General features: G+C 34.5%; 1 protein-coding gene and 1 long non-coding RNA gene across 5 annotated transcripts; one reads left to right on the top strand and one right to left on the bottom strand.

Annotated features, from left to right (window-relative positions):
* LOC109820149 lies at positions 6,759-15,110 on the top strand. Of its 4 annotated transcripts, none has more exons than XR_002241728.1 (5): positions 6,759-6,901; positions 7,926-9,067; positions 10,001-10,052; positions 10,147-10,232; positions 14,332-15,110. It is a non-coding gene; the product is annotated as an uncharacterized LOC109820149 (long non-coding RNA). The 4 variants fall into 4 exon arrangements; XR_002241729.1 differs by lacking the exon at positions 14,332-15,110 and adding an exon at positions 13,717-13,804; XR_002241730.1 differs by lacking the exon at positions 14,332-15,110 and adding an exon at positions 10,580-13,434.
* Positions 13,547-14,555, bottom strand: LOC109820147 (heavy metal-associated isoprenylated plant protein 36-like). The gene is made up of 3 exons (XM_020386244.1): positions 14,467-14,555; positions 14,291-14,366; positions 13,547-14,205 (listed from the first exon to the last, which is right to left on the bottom strand). The coding sequence occupies exons 1-3, from the start codon at positions 14,515-14,517 to the stop codon at positions 13,637-13,639; spliced, it is 696 nt and encodes a 231-aa protein (XP_020241833.1). The 5' UTR covers positions 14,518-14,555; the 3' UTR covers positions 13,547-13,636.

Below are 18,859 nucleotides of genomic sequence, written 5' to 3'. Positions count from 1 at the left end.
ATGGAAAATCTTTTTGATAGCCAAATTTTAACCGCTTGTAATGACGGTATGTCATTACCGATTAAGAGTATATCGTCTACATACAAAATAAGAAACGATACTATACTCCCATTCATCCTTTTATACACACATGGTTCATCTGGATTTTTGATAAAACCAAACTCTTTGATAGTATCATCAAAACAGATGTTCCATCTCCGTGATGCTTGTTTTAGTCCATAAATGGCTTTAAGCAACTTACATGCTTTTTCACTGCTCCCACTGACTACAAATCCCTCCGGTTGAGACATATATATGCACTCTTCTAAATCACCATTTAGAAATACAGTTTTGACGTCCATTTGCCAGATCTCGTAGTCATAGTGAGCAGCTATAGCTAGTAAGATCCGAATAGACTTTAGCATAGTCACTGGAGAAAAGGTTTCATCGTAGTCCAAACCAGGTCTTTGACGAAAACCTTTAGCTACCAGTCTAGCTTTGAAAGTCTCTACTTTCCCATCTACCCCCAACTTTTTCTTAAACAACCATTTGTAACCTATGGGTATCACCCATTTAGGAGCATTATCTAAGATCCATATTTTGTTGGTGTACATAGAGTCTATTTCGAATTTCATTGCATCATGCCAAGCAACAGAGTCCCTACTCTGAGATGCTTGCTGATAACTCAAAGGTTCGTCATCATCTATGACGTGATCTAACATGCTACCTTCAACGAGAAAATCATATTGTCTTTTAGGTGCATGAGATCGCCTTGGATATTTGCGGAGTGGTTGAGGTTCTTCTGGTACAACTGAATTTTCTGGTTCTAATAAATTATCTGTATTAATTTGTATCTCTGAAATTTCTTCCAGTTCTATCATGCTCCCACTAATTTCTTTTTCAAGAAATTCCTTCTCCAAGAAGGTAACATACCGAGAAAAAAATTATCTTTTGTTCATCGATGTGGTAGAATTGATATCCATGGGAATTCCTTGGATATCCTACAAATTTACACAATACTGACCGTGCCTCTAACTTTTTAGGATCTTGCTTTTTTACATAAGCATGACATCCCCAAATCTTAATATAATTAAATCTTGCTTTTTTACATAAGCATGACATCCCCAAATCTTAATATAATTAAGATGTGGTTTCATCCCATATCATATCTCATATGGAGGTTTAAGTACTGCTTTAGTTGGAACCTTATTCAGTAAGTGTGATGCTGTTTCCAGCGCATACCCCCAGAATGAAAAAGGTAACTCAGCGTTACACATCATGGAACGTACCATATCTAATAGGGTACGATTCCTCCTTTCTGACACGCCGTTAAGCTGTGGTGTAAAGGGTGGAGTAACCTGAGAGAGAATCCCATTCTCTTTTAAAAACCCTAAGAATTCTGAGCTTAAGTATTCGCCTCCTCGATTCGATCGAAGAATTTTAACTTTCTTGCTCGTTTGGTTCTCTACTTCATTTTTATACTCGATAAATTTTTCAAATGCTTCAGACTTGTGTTTCATCAAAAACACATGTCTAAATCTTGAAAAATCATCAGTAAAAGTAATAAAGTAGGAGTAGCCACCTCTGACCATTGTAGACATAGGACCACATACATCACTATGTATCAGTCTTAAGAGTTCTGTAACTCTTACCCCAGTTCCCGTAAATGGAGTCTTGGTCATTTTACCTTTAAGACAGGACTTACAAGTATCATAAGACTCAAAGTCAAATGGATCTAAATATCCATGCTTATGTAGCTTGCCAAGTCTTTCTTTATTAATATGACCAAGTCTACAATACCATAAGAAAGTGTCATTCATAACTGAGTGCTTTCTTTTATTAGCATGATGAGTATTCAGAATTGTGTTTTGATTAAGAATATAAATGCCATTACACAATGTTCCATAAGCAATCAATTTTTGATTAAATATGATATTCATAACATTTTTCTACAACTTGAATATATACCCATCTTTATCTAATAAAGATATGGATATTATATTGCACATCATAGTTGGTACGAAATAGCAGCTTTTTAAAATCAAAACGTTTCTATTTGGCAAAGCTAGATGAAAATCCCCTACTGCAAGTGCTGCAACTATTGCACCATTACCAACTTGTAGGCTCATCTCTCCAACTCCAAGTTTCCTATAACTTCTCAACCCCTGTAACAAATTACAGATGTGAGATCCTGATCCGGTATCTAATACCTAAGATGTAGGATTTATAGAAAAACAATTCTAAGTAACAAACACATCTGAAGATGAAACAACATCTTGCTTCTTCTTGATGAGTGAGGCTAAGAATTCTGGATATATACTCTTAACATTTCTCAGCCAGTCTATGTAATTAGGATCGGTTAACTTGTTCTGTTCTGATATGATTTTTAAGCCAGACATAATGGCCTGAAAGAGAGAAAAAAAAAATTATTTTAGTAGATGTTCAATACATAAAATAGATTTGGTTCATTTTTATCTAAGTTATATCTCCCACTATTTTTCGAGTCCCTCAAAACCTTATAAGAGGTGATCGGAAAACAACCCCTTGTTTTTAAGTGGGATCAAGATCCAATTATCATTGAATGTATTAACCTTAACGAAAGCCAACAAATTGATACACTTAATAATTGGTAGACAACTATTGTCTTTTACACTCTTATAATTCTTGATATGATTTTACCCCTAGTCTTTAATGACCTTGACGATAGCCAACGAATCATAAAAACTAGTCAAGTTTGGACCCATCATTTCTTGACTGACTTAAATTTAACTTATGCAAACTCTTGACGAAAGCCAACAAAGTCGCATAACCAATTTAAGCTATCCTTATATCTTATATACAGATGAATACTACTTAGCCATAGAATAGTATTGCCTTGACGATAGCCAACAAACAAAGTATTTATAAGCTTAATAGTATTCAACTGAAATGATGGAGGGCTACATATTTATAAGCTTAATAGTATTCAACTGAAATGATGGAGGGCTACAGACGATTTCATAAATCTTTTACCATAATCAAACTTGATATAGTTAAAAGATGCTTCTATATTTATACTTGTAACAATTAAACTAGCCAGGAAAGCGCAAGATTGGTGGGAGGGTTTCGAGCTATTCACCGGGAATATTCATCAAACCTTAATTAAGTAACCACCGCTCTTTAAGACTATAACGCGAAAGATTGGGCATCACCCCTTATCTTAAGTTGGGCATCATCCCATGAGCTATATCTCATAATCACTTTCCTAGACACTAGTTAAAAGTTCGTTCTAAATATATCTCTTTTAACTGCTACAGATTTATTTATCTTACACACTAACACTATGTTAATATCGGTCTCACCACTCTATGGTCAATAAACTCTTATTGCCATGTCTCACAAAGTTTAAAATGAGTTTTTTTTATAATAAAAACTATTTCTCTAGTGAGATAGAGATATAAACTTTGCAGAATATAGCACCCAATTGTATTGACATCTACAATTGGGGCACAACCAAACATATCAACATATGTAAAAGCAATATGGAATGGTAGTGGACAACTAAAGGAATAAAATGCAACTACACTAATTACATTTTGACAAGCAATTTGCAACTCCTTGTAGTGCTAGCTCCCTTGTAAATATTGTATTATTACAATCACATATACATAGGACGTGCAAGCCCTATTTATAATGGAAAAACCATCTCGTAGGATGGGTAATAATATTACATTGAATGTAAAATAAAAGCTATAAATAAAATAACTAAACTAAACAACCATACCCCCCCCCCCTATTTATAATGGAAAAACCATCTCGTAGGATGGGTAATAATATTACATTGAATGTAAAATAAAAGCCATAAATAAAATAACTAAACTAAATAACCATACCCCCCCCACCCGAACAAGGGCCTATACCCGTAGGCGTAGCCCATGATCGGTGAACAAGTGCCTAAACCCGTAGGCATAGACCATGCTCGGGGAGGGAAGAGGTGGAAAAAAATATTATATTTTTAGCTATATTACATCAATACAATAAATACAAGAGAATCGTTGTCTACTACCATCCATAAACATAACATCCAAACAAGATGATATAAAACATACAACTTAATCAACATTAAGAAATACTACCATCCATAAACATAACATCCAAACAAGATGATATAAAACATACAACTTAATCAACATTAAGAAATATGCATCTATCTAGTTATGCAACAAATTATGATATAAAACATACAACTTAATCAACATTAAGAAATATGCATCTATCTAGTTATGCAACAAATTGGAAAACTAGATAATGAAGGGATTATCCTAACTCAAATAGGACTATCATGCTTCTAACATACAACTACACTACTTGTAAATAATTGTTTTGCAAGTTATACAAGTGTTTTTACTCTTAAAAACTTATGAACCAAAAATCATATTTTTGAATCAACAACTAGTATAACTAATGACAAAACATCCTGATTAAATTAACTAGTTTCTTTAAATCATCTTTTAATTAAACTAGCAATTAGAAGCAAGAACAAAGACCACTATGAGTTAGATATACATGTTAAGATTTAATTAGATGGAACCATGGCTCTGATACCATGTTGGAAATTCGTGCTAATTACATGCTAAATACGCAACGGAATATTGTATGTATAAAATTACTAAGCATGTAGAGAGCATGAAATATAAAATAGGACCATCCTAATTAAATCTAACATGATTCCTATATTAAAGAGAGCATACAAGGGTTATAAAGTCATACTTTTGAAGCGTGATTCGATGGAAGATCGAACAACCCCTAACTCTTGCTCCTTGTAGTAGTAAATCTCCTCATAGTGGATCTCCAAGTCTTCAAGTGAGCTTGATAAAATCAGAGTCTTCTTGAGACACAAGGCAAGATATCCACCCCGTGGTACTTTAAAATCCTACTACTTTCTCTTACTCAAAGATTGCTAGAGTTTAGTAAGAGGTAGATCTCTTTTTTTTTCTTTTATGGAAAGCAACTATGAATAAACCCTTTATTTCATTTTTCCATTAACCATAAAAGAAGAAAGAGAGCTCATATTTATAGAGGAAGAATATGTCATGACATGAATGACTCATCCTATGAGTCACACAATGAGTCATCAAAACAATGATTCTTTCATGAGTCATGCAATGACTCATCTCATGAGTCATGTAATGAATCATGAAGAATCAAAACTATGTGCTAAAACCATGTTCCCAAACCATACCACCTTAATGACTCATCTCATGACTCATTAATCAAGGTATAATGAAGTTCGTATTTCATAAATGAAAATACCACATCAATACGGTATTTCGTAATTTTCCAATCATTAACTAATAAGTCATCATATGACCAGAAAGTCAATGAGTTGACCAAAAGTCAACTGTTGACCAAAAAGTCAACCAGTTGACTAAACGTTAACTTTATGGAAAAAAAAATACTAAAATTTATTTCTTAAGCACATAGCATTCTGATTTTACCGATACATATAACTGTTTATGTGTATCCAGTAAAAATCATATATGCGTATCAATCATACACATTACTCTATAAATTTATATTTCATATGATTTAAGTACGCGCTTGGTGTGACTCTAGGGCCTAACTATAAGACTCGACAGTGGATCATATCCACAAGTACAACAGAGGTGCTAGCTACACATGAAGACTACCCGGATATTAGTTGTGATAAATGTCTGTAAGATGCTTACACAATTTTATCAGGACCACTCAGTGATAATACCGTACAGTCTGATCTCTTCGTCAAACCATGTCAAACTATTGAGCCTAGGATATGGAAAACTATCAAACCCTAATTGCTCAATTAGTGTTTGTTGATATTAAACTCATAACCTATAAGATCAAAACTAACACTCAGTTTATCTTATTTACCTCGGCCAAGGATTTTCAGGTTATAGTTATATCAAACAATCTTATGACATCAACCCCCTATACTGGGAGAGACGAATCCCATATTGGCATCTTAATATCTACTTATGCCTCGGGATGTACCCAACAAGAACCGTTATGCACAACTCGATGAGAACTGTGGTTAGGTAAAAGTCTAAGTACACCTATACTGACATGTAAGATATTGCACTCATGCCTCAGGTCATGAGACTACTATGTACTATATCACTTGAGAACTTCTATTTGACAGTTAAGTATAATTACCAACTAGATATTCTCGATGAGTCGTTCAGTCAACTCATTCAATAATGAGTTACCCGTAGACTGTATCTTGATGTCTTACATCAATGATCTAAGAGATGGATCATCGTCCTTCCAAAGGAGAAATAGAGTATACACTAGTCTTACCAAAGTGATGATGTCCTATTTCAACACTTCATCGACTAGGAACATTTTAGAATATACGTTAGCGACAAATCAGATCTCTTCATTACGATCATATCCGAAAATGTCTGATAGTCTAGTATCATTCTAAGGACTTTATTTGTATTTAAAAATACTAGATAAATCTGACCAAAATAGCATACTATTATTTTGAACAAGGATGTTATATTCATATAGGTAAATAGCATACTATTATTTTGAACAAGGATGTTATATTCATATAGGTCCTGTTACAATATACAATTATTACCTGCAGGGCACCTTTGAACAAGGATGTTATATTCATATAGGTCCTGTTACAATATACAATTATTACCTGCAGGGCACCTATATGTAACACTCAGTCCCCAGCAGCAATGGCGACGGCATTGGGCCCCACAAGCCGGCCTAATTCGGAGACACGTGGGCGCTGCATCCCATCTCCAGCTTCTTTCTCTCTCTTCATCAGGTTCAGCTTTCTCTCTCTAAAAAAAAACCCTCAAATAAAACCATAATTCTTAATTCAAAGGATATCGAAATCTAGCTCCCATTTCAAGTTCTCTGTTGACGATGCCAGTTGAAGGATGAAGTGGTGAGAATTTGTTTTTTTTTGGATTTTATAGTTAATTGTTTGAACTGTGCGCGCGTTTAAATTATGAATGGTTAAATCTAATCTTTGAACCACATTGGCACTAGAAATCTGAACCCTTTTCATATTAAAAGTGGAGGGAATTAACCAAAATTTACCACTGTTTGTCAGTGAATTTTAAGTTTGTGCTATTGAGGAGAATTCATCCAAAAAAAAAATACTGCTAGACTGTGGGAGAATTTCGAAGGGGAAAGATGATGGATTTTCTGTAGAGTATCTTATAAAATATGCAACTCTAATGCACAGTCAAAGCCGCAAAATCAGATAATGTGAAAATTTAACTCTGCATTGGTAGTTGTTACATTTGGTTGCTAAAGAACATAAACTAGCATGCGACGACAAACATCGAAACACTAATCAATTCTCTGCAAGTGTGTTCTCTAAAATGGTGAAATGATATGATATTGTTGGAATTTATGAATTCTATATTAGCTTGAGGTGAGAGCATTGTTGATGTCACTAATTAGCATAATTGTTTAATAGATGGAAGAATTTTATTTGAGAGGTCTTTAACAATCCATTCTAAATTTGACACAAATCTAACAGATTTGCTTTGTTTCTTCCTTCGTGAAAACTTTGGATGATTTTTAACTTGTAAATTTTTTCAAAGTGTGCTCTTATATGTTCAACAGGCAGGAAAAATAAATATCATAGACCAGTAACAATTAATAGTGCTGACTAAAAGTTAGCTTCTCTGTACATTGATCAACCATGACATGGTCAGTTCGGGGCAGTAAAAAACTTTGCCATTTAGTTGATTTTCTAGTACTCCGATTAAATAAATCCCTAAGATCATTCTTGATATTGTATGAATACATCCGGTGCAAGAGCATCGTAAGCTGTCCAGCATATAGTTCTCTCACTCGTTTATCGTGATACACTCTTCCGTCTTCACTCAGTTTGTTCTTGAATCTAACATTCAATTTTATCATTTACCTCTTATCTAACAAATTATCTAACTTGATAGGTTCTCCATTTTGGGCCATTTGGGAATCCTCAAAATGTCAGAATCTTGATAGGAGGAGAAGTCAGCATATATGTTGATGAAGGTCTGACCTCATTTCCAGTAAAACAAATTTGACAAAAAGGTAGATATTTATTATTTATCATCTTGATCATTGATAGTCCAAAATTAACTGTACCAGATATGATAACACTAACGTGGGAGTGAAAATACATTAAAGGCATGTTATTTGTATGTAAAGTTTTAGCAAAACAGTAAATATCCTTGAAAAGGAAGGAGTGACATACCATTTGATCATTATGTATACTGACTTCTAAGATTTCTTCCCCTCATGTTATGTAGAGAATATGAGATTATTGTGTCTAAACTTCGGAAAATATGCTAAAGTCTTATCCTCCCCTGCTGTAACGATCTTCTGGTCTACAATGCAAATGGACTAATATTTCCTTGTATATGAATTTAATAGGCTAGATCTAGACCAAATTTTCCTGGAGGAAACTCTATACTAGCTTGAGTAGAGAGCATGGTTGATGATCAATATTTGCATAATCATTTGATAGATAAGAAGAATTTTATTTGAGAGTTCTTTAACAATCCATTCTAAATTGGAGAAATCTAACAGACTTGTTTCTTCCTTGGTGAAAAAATCCTATGACTTTTTAATATAAAATTTTGCAAGGTGTCCTCTTATATGTTCAAAATGCAGGGGAAATAAATATCATATATCAGCAACAATTAGTGGTCCTGACTAAAAGTTAGCTACATTGATTAACCATGACATTGTGAGTTTGGGGTTTTTAAATCAGTAGAAAACTTTACCATTTCATTGATTTTCTAGTAATCCGATTAAAATAAATCCCCAAGATCATTCTTGATAGTATGATACATTAGGAGCAAGATCATCCTAAGTTTGCCGGCAAATAGTTCTTTCACTCGTTTATGTCACATTATCTTCTTTTTTCACTCAGTTTGTTGAATCTCACATCACAATTTTGTCATTTACCTCTTACCTCTTAACTGACTAATTGTCCAACTTGATGGGTTCTCCATTATGGGCCTTTTGAGTACCCTCAAAATGTCAGAATCTTGTCACAAAGGAGGAGAAGTCAGCATATATGTTGATGAAGGGCTGACCTCATTTCCAGGTAAAACAAATTTGACAAAAGCTAGATATTTATTATTTATCATCTTGATCATTGATAGTCCAAAATTAACTGTAGCAGAGATGATAATGCTAATGTGGGAGTGGAATACATGCATGTTATTTGTATGTAAAGCTGTAGTAAAACTCTATCGTTGGAAAAGACGGAGTTACATACCATTTGATCATTATGTATAGTGACTTCCAAGATTTCCTCCCCTCATGTTGTCTAGTAATATGAGATTATTGTGTCTAATATTCGAAAAATATGCTAAAGTTTTCTTCTCCCCTGTTGTAATGATCTTCTGGTCTTCAATTCAAATGGACATGATTTCCTTGTATATGAATTTCATAGGTTAGATCTTTGACCATGCCTCCACTTTATGCTGGAGGTTGTGCCTGGAGGTATTAAGACCAAAATTTCCCAGAGGAAACAGCATTACGCCATACCTTGAATAAATAGTTCAAATTAGACTCAAGGATTATGTGGCTAACGGTCCTATGTTTGAAATCCTATAATACTAGGTTTATAGGGGATTTTCTGCACAGCTAGTTATAAATGCAACTAGCACAATTGATCAAATTTAGAATTTCACTAAAACAGGCCGTGCTGTTTTATAGTCAGGAATATTTGAAGTTGCACTTACACTGTAGACTAGCGTAGAAAAGCTTCATCCTCTTGGTTCCAAATCTTTGTTAGATGGAGCTACAGATTCATTCCATGCTATGTTCATCAATATAATCACCAAAAACTCTGTGATGCTTTGGACACTTTCCTGTAACAAGGATCAACAGATGTGACTGCTGTTTGATCCATGGTGAACCTCTGATGACATGTATGGGTTAAACCTCTATTTACACAATCGTCCAAATTTTTTGCTAAATTTCTTTGCTAGTTTATTACATTGCATACCAATATATGGTTCGTGTTATCCAGGTGGAAATCTGTTTGGAGCGAGAGCAATAAGCTACCCAGCAGATTGACAAATGTATAACTGATTTTTGTTTACACTTTTGGTGTAGTAATAATCCATATTTAAGAGGTGTTCATATAACTCAATAACAAGTATCCTCCCTTTTCAGGCAGACATCTCTCGCATTTTGTTTTGAAACACAAGGATCATCCATTGTAGCTGCTTACTAGCACTATTTGTGACAAATATATAATGGTATTGTTTCGAAATATACTTTCCTTAAGACTTAATTTTGATAATCAGCATATTTGCTAATTAACGAAAAGTCTCTTTTATTGTGAAGAGCATCGAGCATCACACCTTTCACAGGAAAGACATCAACTATTGACCGAGATTACGTCCCAGGGATCCATATTGGTCCCATGAGGATATGTATTGATACTAAGGATAATTTGTCACTTGATAAAAGGAAGAACAGCGTACAGAACTGACTTGATTCTAGATAAGATGCTACATGTTATATACACACCAAATAGGATGGAGAATGATAGGTTGATCATGAAACTTCCAATATATGATGATGACTATTATTCACATTACAGGGTCACAAGGGTCCCCATGGGGATATATGACGGATGCCATAGGAATTATCCTCTCAATATCGAAAAGTTGTAACAAGATAAAGGAAGAATGACAAAGAGAAATGTACTGATTGTGGATAGGAGATGCTACTTATTATACACACAACAAATGAGAATGACATCTCTCAAGAAATCATATCTCCACTCTCCGTATTTTTCATACAATGTATGAAGATGCTGAGAAAGAGAAGCCTACTGGCAGGAGATAAGGTAAGAGGGTTTGTGCAACTGGATGGAGTCAAGAGACTGAAAAAAAAGCACCTTGGCTTTTATGGGCATATGCCTTGTGATCAATTGATGTAGTTGCTAGAAAGGATATACATTAACAACTTACTCTCAGGGAGAGGTCAGCTGCTCAATTTTTTTCCTTTAATATATATTGTTGTGAGAAAAAGAGATGCCGATTATGGTATATATATCCACCTGGTGGATTATTAAGAGAAAATGTACTTTAAAAATGCATAGTCACTACTTAATACTAGTTGTTATTTACTATTTGTACCACGCAATGAACTAAAGTTTTCTCTTCATGAATATTATAGTGTCGAGCATCTAGTATAAATAACACTAACATCACAAAAAGAAACTACACTAAGATTTTTATGATTAGACTCTGTTTATATTTATAGGGCATATCTTAAATGTTTCATCATATTAGATAAATATCAGTTGATAAAATACTAAAAGAATTTCCCATCTGGTATTTATTTAATTTTCTTCCGCAAGATTTAACCTTAGGTTCTATCCACCTATCCAACAAATTCTTAAAATAATCCAAATTAAGCACATAATCAAAATTTCAAAAGTCTAACACATTCTTTGAAAATTATTTTGATTTTATTAGGTTGCCTTGCATCACAGAGGCAATGGATTTCATATCTACATCATGCATAAAAATTCATTATGTTTATTTTAAAAATATGTGCGCCTCCTAAGGTTACAAACTTTTTGAATATTTTAATATTTTATATTCCATAAATGTTGGTGAAATATTATTTGTGATGTATTAATATTTTTATTAAATTATCATGTGCTGTTTTTGCTGGTTATGGTCATAAATATTGATTATTTGTTTGTTTCATTGATTTATGTGATCTTACTAGGATTTTTGCACATCATCATTATATTTATGTTTTACCAACATTCCAGTGTTAATTTACTGAAAAAGTTAGGATCAAATTATATTATATTCTTGAGTATTGTTTTTCAAAATAATTTCATATAGGGCTTCACCCTAAAGGTGCTTAAACTCTGTGGTTTATGTGTTGTGGCTTCTTGAAAGTTTCAAAGCCTATTTACTTCTTAGTCAAATTAGCCAACATTTAGAGTTTTTATTAAGATTTCTCCCTTACAAAATTTATAACCAGCACTAAAGCAAAGGTTTGCTTTGAGGCTAGAAGAGTTTAGCTTCACATTTATACTGCATTCCATAAAAGGCATTCACTTGAACCCACATATACCACAGTAAGTTCTTAATTTTTTTTGGCATTTGTATTTTTGTCTTGCAAATTAGAACTGAGCAAATTGAGATATCTCAAAGTATTTTTCTATAGATCAAAACTATATAGGATGATTAAGTTGAAGATTTCTTATATTTACAATCAAAGTCGTATCTTTCAAAGAGATCACATGAATTATATAATCATGCATATTTGAAGCTTTTAATCAAAAGTCAATTACCTAGAGGAGTTTAAAAGCTTATAGCAACTCTGCTACTTCTTAATTGCTCAAAATTTTTCAAAAAACTATTCAAAAAATATTGTTGGTTAATTACTTCTAAGTTGGTGAAATTGGATGTAACACCATCAAACTATAGGAGCCTTTAGTCAAGAAATCTAGCATGACAAGACACATAACTTGCGAATTCCACCACAGTGAATTACAATAAAGATTGTCACTTCAGTGAGTGATATAGAGAAGGAAAGCTAAAACGAATAACTTATTCTGCCCCATCAATGGTAATTAATAAGTTTAAAAGTACAAAATAACCAAGGTCACCTAAGGAAGAATCTAATAAAGTAGCTTAATTATTGTGAAGATAAATATACTCCTCATAGAGCTAGTAATCAGTATCAAATTCTATGTCCACCAATAGAACTTAAAAGATGCAGCCTTGTCTCCCAAGGGTCCTTTAGATATGAACCTTTTTTTTTTGATATAGATCTAGTCATTTCTTAATGTTGGTGTTATGCTAACTAATAAATATTACAATTTGGAACCTTTTGAACTTTGAAAGTTATTTGATTTGATCTGAGGGGATCTTCCTGAAGAAAACCACTTGCATAAGAATGCGAAAGCGTTCTCTTCTAATTGGTTTAGTTTTAATATTTGTATATTTCTTTGTTTTTCTAACGCACATTTCTTGAACTTCCGACCTCTATACCGTATACTGGCATATTTTTTCTCTCTGGAAGATTAAGACAGCATTATTCGAGACCTGTGACTGACAATGACATAAACATTTAGCAACAAGAGAACCTTCAGAATTCAGTTGCTAAGAACAAATATGGCCAAACCACAACTAATTAGACATGAATTCTGATATCTTCCTTTCTGTTAGATAAAAATGATGGATAGATCGCTTCTTTTTAATCGTAACTACTTATCATTTAATGAATAAATTGATTTTAGATGAAAACTGAAATTAAATGTCATTTCTTGGAAAACAGAACAAGTTATTATTAGACCAGTTACCATATTGAAGAAATTAGATAGAATAGAGGGATTATGGACTATGATCAGGATTTTGGTTGTGAGAACATAACATGCTTTTTTGATACCGTGTTGTATTTGGACAACTGCCTTGATACTCAAGAGGAATAGTAAAATTTTATTTGTAGGAAAACAAATTAACTTGCAGTTGCATAGTTTGTCTAAGTGAAACTAAACAAACTTCTCTTCTCTAATATTCTAACAAAATTCCCACCATAAACAAGCTAGGCGTATTCATAATCTCATCCAATACAACACATAATCTTCATTAAGAGGGAGCACATAGTCACTAGTTAAGATTCCATTTTACATAACACTGCAAGCGTTTGCATTCTCTTCACTAAAGTAATCATACCTCCCCACCTCCCTCACCGTCGCCATTGCAGGGATGTAGTAGGTTCCAGCCATCACTGGCTGCACGGTTTTGTAACTCACCACTGGCGGAGGCGTGGGGTACATTGGTGGATTGTAGTGTCCTGGAGCTCTCTGATGATTTTGTGACACTGCAGCTTCACCTCCACTGTCGTTGCCATTTCCATTGCCTCCCCCAGGGTTAATTGCCTTATTGTCCTTCATTGGCGCTGGGCCATCTTCTTCTAATTCGTGTTGGGGTTCTTTCTTTTTTTGGTTGTTTGAAGGTTCGTTGATGGGGTTGGGCTGACTATCGTTGCTGTTGTTCTTCTTCTTATTCTTCTTCTTGTTCTTGCTCTTCTTGCTGCCACCAGACTCATTGGGCTCCGGATTGGGCTCTGGCTCAGGCCAGAGCTCAGCCTGCTTCCCTTCTTTGATCAGCTTCTTGATGAGGGTCTCTGCATTGATGTTTCCAGTTACTGTCACCTTGTGCTGCTGTGAGTCTATGTTGACCATGTACACTCCTGATACATATAAGAAGTTTTGTTAAAAGAAGAAAAAAGTCAGAAATTTTTATGGGATAATTTTGGTTTTGTGTATGTCTTTTACCTTCGATGCTTTGGAGTACTTTCTTGACTTTTCTCTTGCAGCCCTCGCAGTGGATCGAGACCTTCAGATTCCATGTCTGATGCAAACATCAAAAATGAGATTTTGATTTGAGTTTTTGTTTGGAAACATCAATGGTTTCAAGAAACAGAGAAGAGAGCAGAGGAATAAAAGAGTACCTGGAATTGAAGTGGTTCTGTTGTTGTAGCTTCTTTGGTTGCTACTGCCATGAAGAGAGATTGTTAGTTAAATGAAGACGGGAATGTGGAGAGTGCAGTAAAGGGAAGTGGGGAGTTATGAGAGATTAATAAGAGGAGAGAGGTTTTTGTTGGTGGGGCCCCAAGCCGGTGAGCCCATTACTGCGATGCAAGTCATGGGTCCCACCAAATACTTTTGTTGTTTAGCTCAAATTACTGTTTAGTCAATGCTACACTTGAACCCAAATCCCCAACCGAGAGAATTTAGATGGCTTAAACGGGTCTTGAGAGTCAAGTGTAACATCAACTAGTCAATTTTGCAGTGGGTTGAGCTAAACGACGTGTTGTATTGAATGAGTTCTAGAACATACATCGCGCCAACATACTTGCGGTCGAGGTGTGACATTTATTACCAATTTCAAAGGTACCGCCTATGGCCATTGACAGAATCATGCACTGTGAGAGAATCCAATCTCAGACCCATGGAATTCTTCTTTAGGGTTTGACCCACAACTTGTTTTCATTCATGGAGGTACATTCTCTTACAAGTTGAGGCATAAAGTTTCACGGGTCATTTTTTGCCATAAACTAAATTGCAATTTTAAGAATTTGCTGTGTTATGAATCTCTTGTGTTTTCAATGTAAACAGTGACAAATTTTGCAATTGAATTATATGTCATGTTTCCCTTGTAGTAAAAATGACGGTTAGTGTTCATGGAAATTTATTCAAATGCATTCTTCATAATCATTAACTTGTTTGCAGTATCCCAAATTCAATTTTTTTTTAAATTCAATTTTTTAAATTTAATTTTTTTTTATTTTTATTTTTTTGTTTTGTTGAATGAGAAGTTGAATGTAAGACCTATGCAGCTATGCTTGTCCTCTATTAAGTCCACAGAAGAAAAATTATTTCTGATGCAGAAATTGTTTAAAAAAAACCTCTGTGATCTAAGATTAACTCTCATTTTCCATTGGATTTTGTTGCGCCCGGCAAAAGCGGACTCAATCCACAATAAGTCTGTAAGCAATGCACAAAGAACACAACGAACACAATCCACAACATAAATGGTCAAAATCAATCGCAAACACAGAGAATTACGTGGTTCGGCAAGATGCCTACATCCTCGGGGAGAGGATGGAGAGATTTCACTATATGAAGGAGAAATACAATGGATTACAACTCTCAATCAATCAAAATAACCCTCACCAACAAGATCTCCCTCACATTCAAAGAATCTCCCTCTCAAAGTGCTAAAAAATTCTCTCTAATCAACTCTCTCTATTATAGCCGCACACACTTCTAAATTTATAAAACCCTAAATCCAAAACACACTGGGAAACGGTTTTACCCGTTCAGCCCGCTATCGGTCAACCGATAGGGATTCATCGATCGACTGGCCAGAGAGAATTTCCCCAGTTCCTGCAGCGCACGTTATTTGTCGACAAATACATCCCTATCAGTCGACCGACCAGAATAAATTCATGTACCTATTTTGTGGCGGTCGAATCGGTCGACTGATGAAATTGATCAGTCGACCGTCGACCGATGGTCTGTGCATATTTGTGCATGTCTTCAACAGATTCTCCAGAAAGAACTTTTGCGTTATCTGGAGAATATTTACAGATAATGTTTCTATACTCATCAGTTCTGCAGACGGATTTCAAGTTTTCCCCCCTTTTCAGATAACATCTTTGAACTAACACTAATATATGAGATTTATCTACTCAATTAACCCTGGGCTTTCTCCAGAGTGCCGAGCTTTTAGCGTGAGCACTATGAATTTACCCCTTCTCAAGTTCCAAGCCTTTTTTAGCCACTAACTGAACGGTGACTGAGAGGAGAAGAAAGAAAACCTCAAAACATTTCAGCAAAACAAGTATGTACTCATCAGTTCATTATTTTTTAATCTAATACCTCAAACTTTTGAGTAAAACCAATACATTATATGATAATAAGAGATCAGTGGATTTGTATCTTCTTCACTTTTTTATTTGGTACTGAAGACACCACTTCGCAAATCATAACTATACATTGACGTGCAGAACAATTATGGCATGTTGAAATATAGCTGTTATAACATCCTCATGAGTATATCTGTTTTCGTTTGTATAGATAAATCGTAATCATCCACCAGATAATTAACGGTTATGATTAAAACAAAGGCTCTTTAAGTCTCCACTATCGCGCGACTGGCCATGGTCATTCAATTAGGAAAGTTAATGTAGACGCAACTTTCATTAGAAGAATTAATTCCCTAGGGATGGTTGACTTTTAAATGAAAGTTCTGCATGTTCATGATTTCTTCACCAATTATCGAACAGTTGACATAAACACGATTTGATAGAATTGGATGCTTCTGTAAGTATAGAAAGTGGTAGGATAAGGGAACTGATATGCTGCTTAATCAGTAAGCATCAAATTTTATGATGTCCACTCTTTCTAGAGAGCTAATGGATACTGATAAGGTCCACGACGCATGAGAGTGAATTTTGTAATTTAACGCTAGAGAACCCTACCAAAGTTTTCTATACCAAGCTCTAAAGTTTTAGGTACCCATCTAGGTCTAATTTTGTTCCTCTCATTGGTGATTGATAATTAATCAAGAGTCTTATGCTGACTAGTCTAAATATATATGAAACGATTAGTACATTCACTTCATATATATAAGACTAATCGAAATTGCTAAACTATTAGTGCATTCACTTCGTGTAGGACTCGTCTAGAGAAGGTATAAAATGGAGAGACGTTTAACTGCATTCAGAGGAAAGGATTAAATTAGCTTATGATTAGGTAAGGATTATAGCGGGCCGGGGTCTTTCCCCCTGTCTAGAACAATCTTAAAAATACACTAGTAGAAAACAGAGCATTGACGACGGGGTATTGGCGACGGATTTAGCATCCGTCGTCAATACAAACATTGGCGACGGAAAATTACCCGTCACCAATACAAACATGGGTGACGTTACCCGTCGCCAATGTTTGTATTGGTGACGGGTTATTTGCGTCGCCAATGTTTTCCGTCGCCAATACCTATTGGCGACAACCGCGTCCGTCACCAATGTTCTCTCATTGCCAATAAGTATTGGCGACGGGATCTGTACGTTGCCAATGTTCGTATTGGTGACGGGTTATTGGCGTCGTCAATGTTTCTCCGTCCCCAATACTTATTGGCGACGGACCGCAATTCCTTTTTCAATTTATATTTAAACCACCGGTAGGAGTGGAAGTAGAGTAAGGTGAGGGATGCAATAAAAACTCCTATTTGGTTGGAGGTATTTACAAGGGAATGTAATGTAGAGTAGCATAAGGTGAAGAAAGAGAAAGCTAAAGATGAATGGAATGTGAGGAGAGAGAACAATCCCTCCAATTTTGAGGGACCGGCAGGATTGTGGACATTCATTTATGCTACAACTTCTCTTTTATTCTCCCAAGTATTTCATAATATGAAGATTTGGGTGCCTAAAAATAAAAATATGAAAGATGTTTTTTACTTAAAATATTTGGCATATTGTGCTGGCGTTGGAATTCAATTGATAACTCTAGAAGAATACCTTGTAAAAGCTTGGCCATTGAGCTGAAATGATTTTTTTTTCTTTTATTTCTTTTCTCTTTTGTTTTTATCAATCATAGATAATCTGAAGATGTTTTTTTGTTTATTTATTTTCTCTTTTGTTTCTATAAATCTTAGATAATCTATTTTTTTTCTTCTATTTCTTTTCTCTTTTATTTTAATAAATCTTTAATGTGAGTTTTTATTCAAATCAACCACCTCCCAGTCAAAATTCATTGAAACCCCAAAAATCCCCTTAAAACTCACATTAAAAAAGATGCTTGACTCACTTCATTTATGTTTTGATCTAGTTAGGATAAAAGTCACATAAATTAAAACATGTATTTTTTAGTTTATTTTCTATTTCTTAGTGAAAATTTGACTAGGAGATGATTGATTGAAACAAAAACTCACTTTAAAAATAATTTATGTAAAAATTGAAAATAAAAAGTGGTTTATGTATAATGACCCTAATTTTGAGGTGATTTCTAGATAAAAACCCATTATACGAGTACATCATTTTTATTTTTATTTTTCCTGGAGGATATACTAGTACACCAATATTATTTTGTGAAATTAACTCCTCTACGTAGATAGATAAATTATCCTAACGCTTTTGTCAGTTTACATTTGAAGAATTAAGACGATTACTCTGTGCATTTTCTCCCATTAGTTCGTTAAGAAGTTAGGCCAAGGCTAACTCCGTTTAGTATGTGAAGACAGTTACTTTATGATGTCTACTCTTTCCAGATAATTTCTTAGCTTAGTTATGATTTGATAAACTTCGCACTTTGTTAGAGAGAGAGAGAGCGCAATATGGAGGA

This window comes from Asparagus officinalis, chromosome 8 (assembly GCF_001876935.1).
Source record: "Asparagus officinalis chromosome 8, Aspof.V1, whole genome shotgun sequence".
NCBI classification, from domain to species: domain Eukaryota; kingdom Viridiplantae; phylum Streptophyta; class Magnoliopsida; order Asparagales; family Asparagaceae; genus Asparagus; species Asparagus officinalis.
Note: the sequence above shows the minus strand (reverse complement) of the source record. Positions and strands in the feature narration are given on the sequence as shown.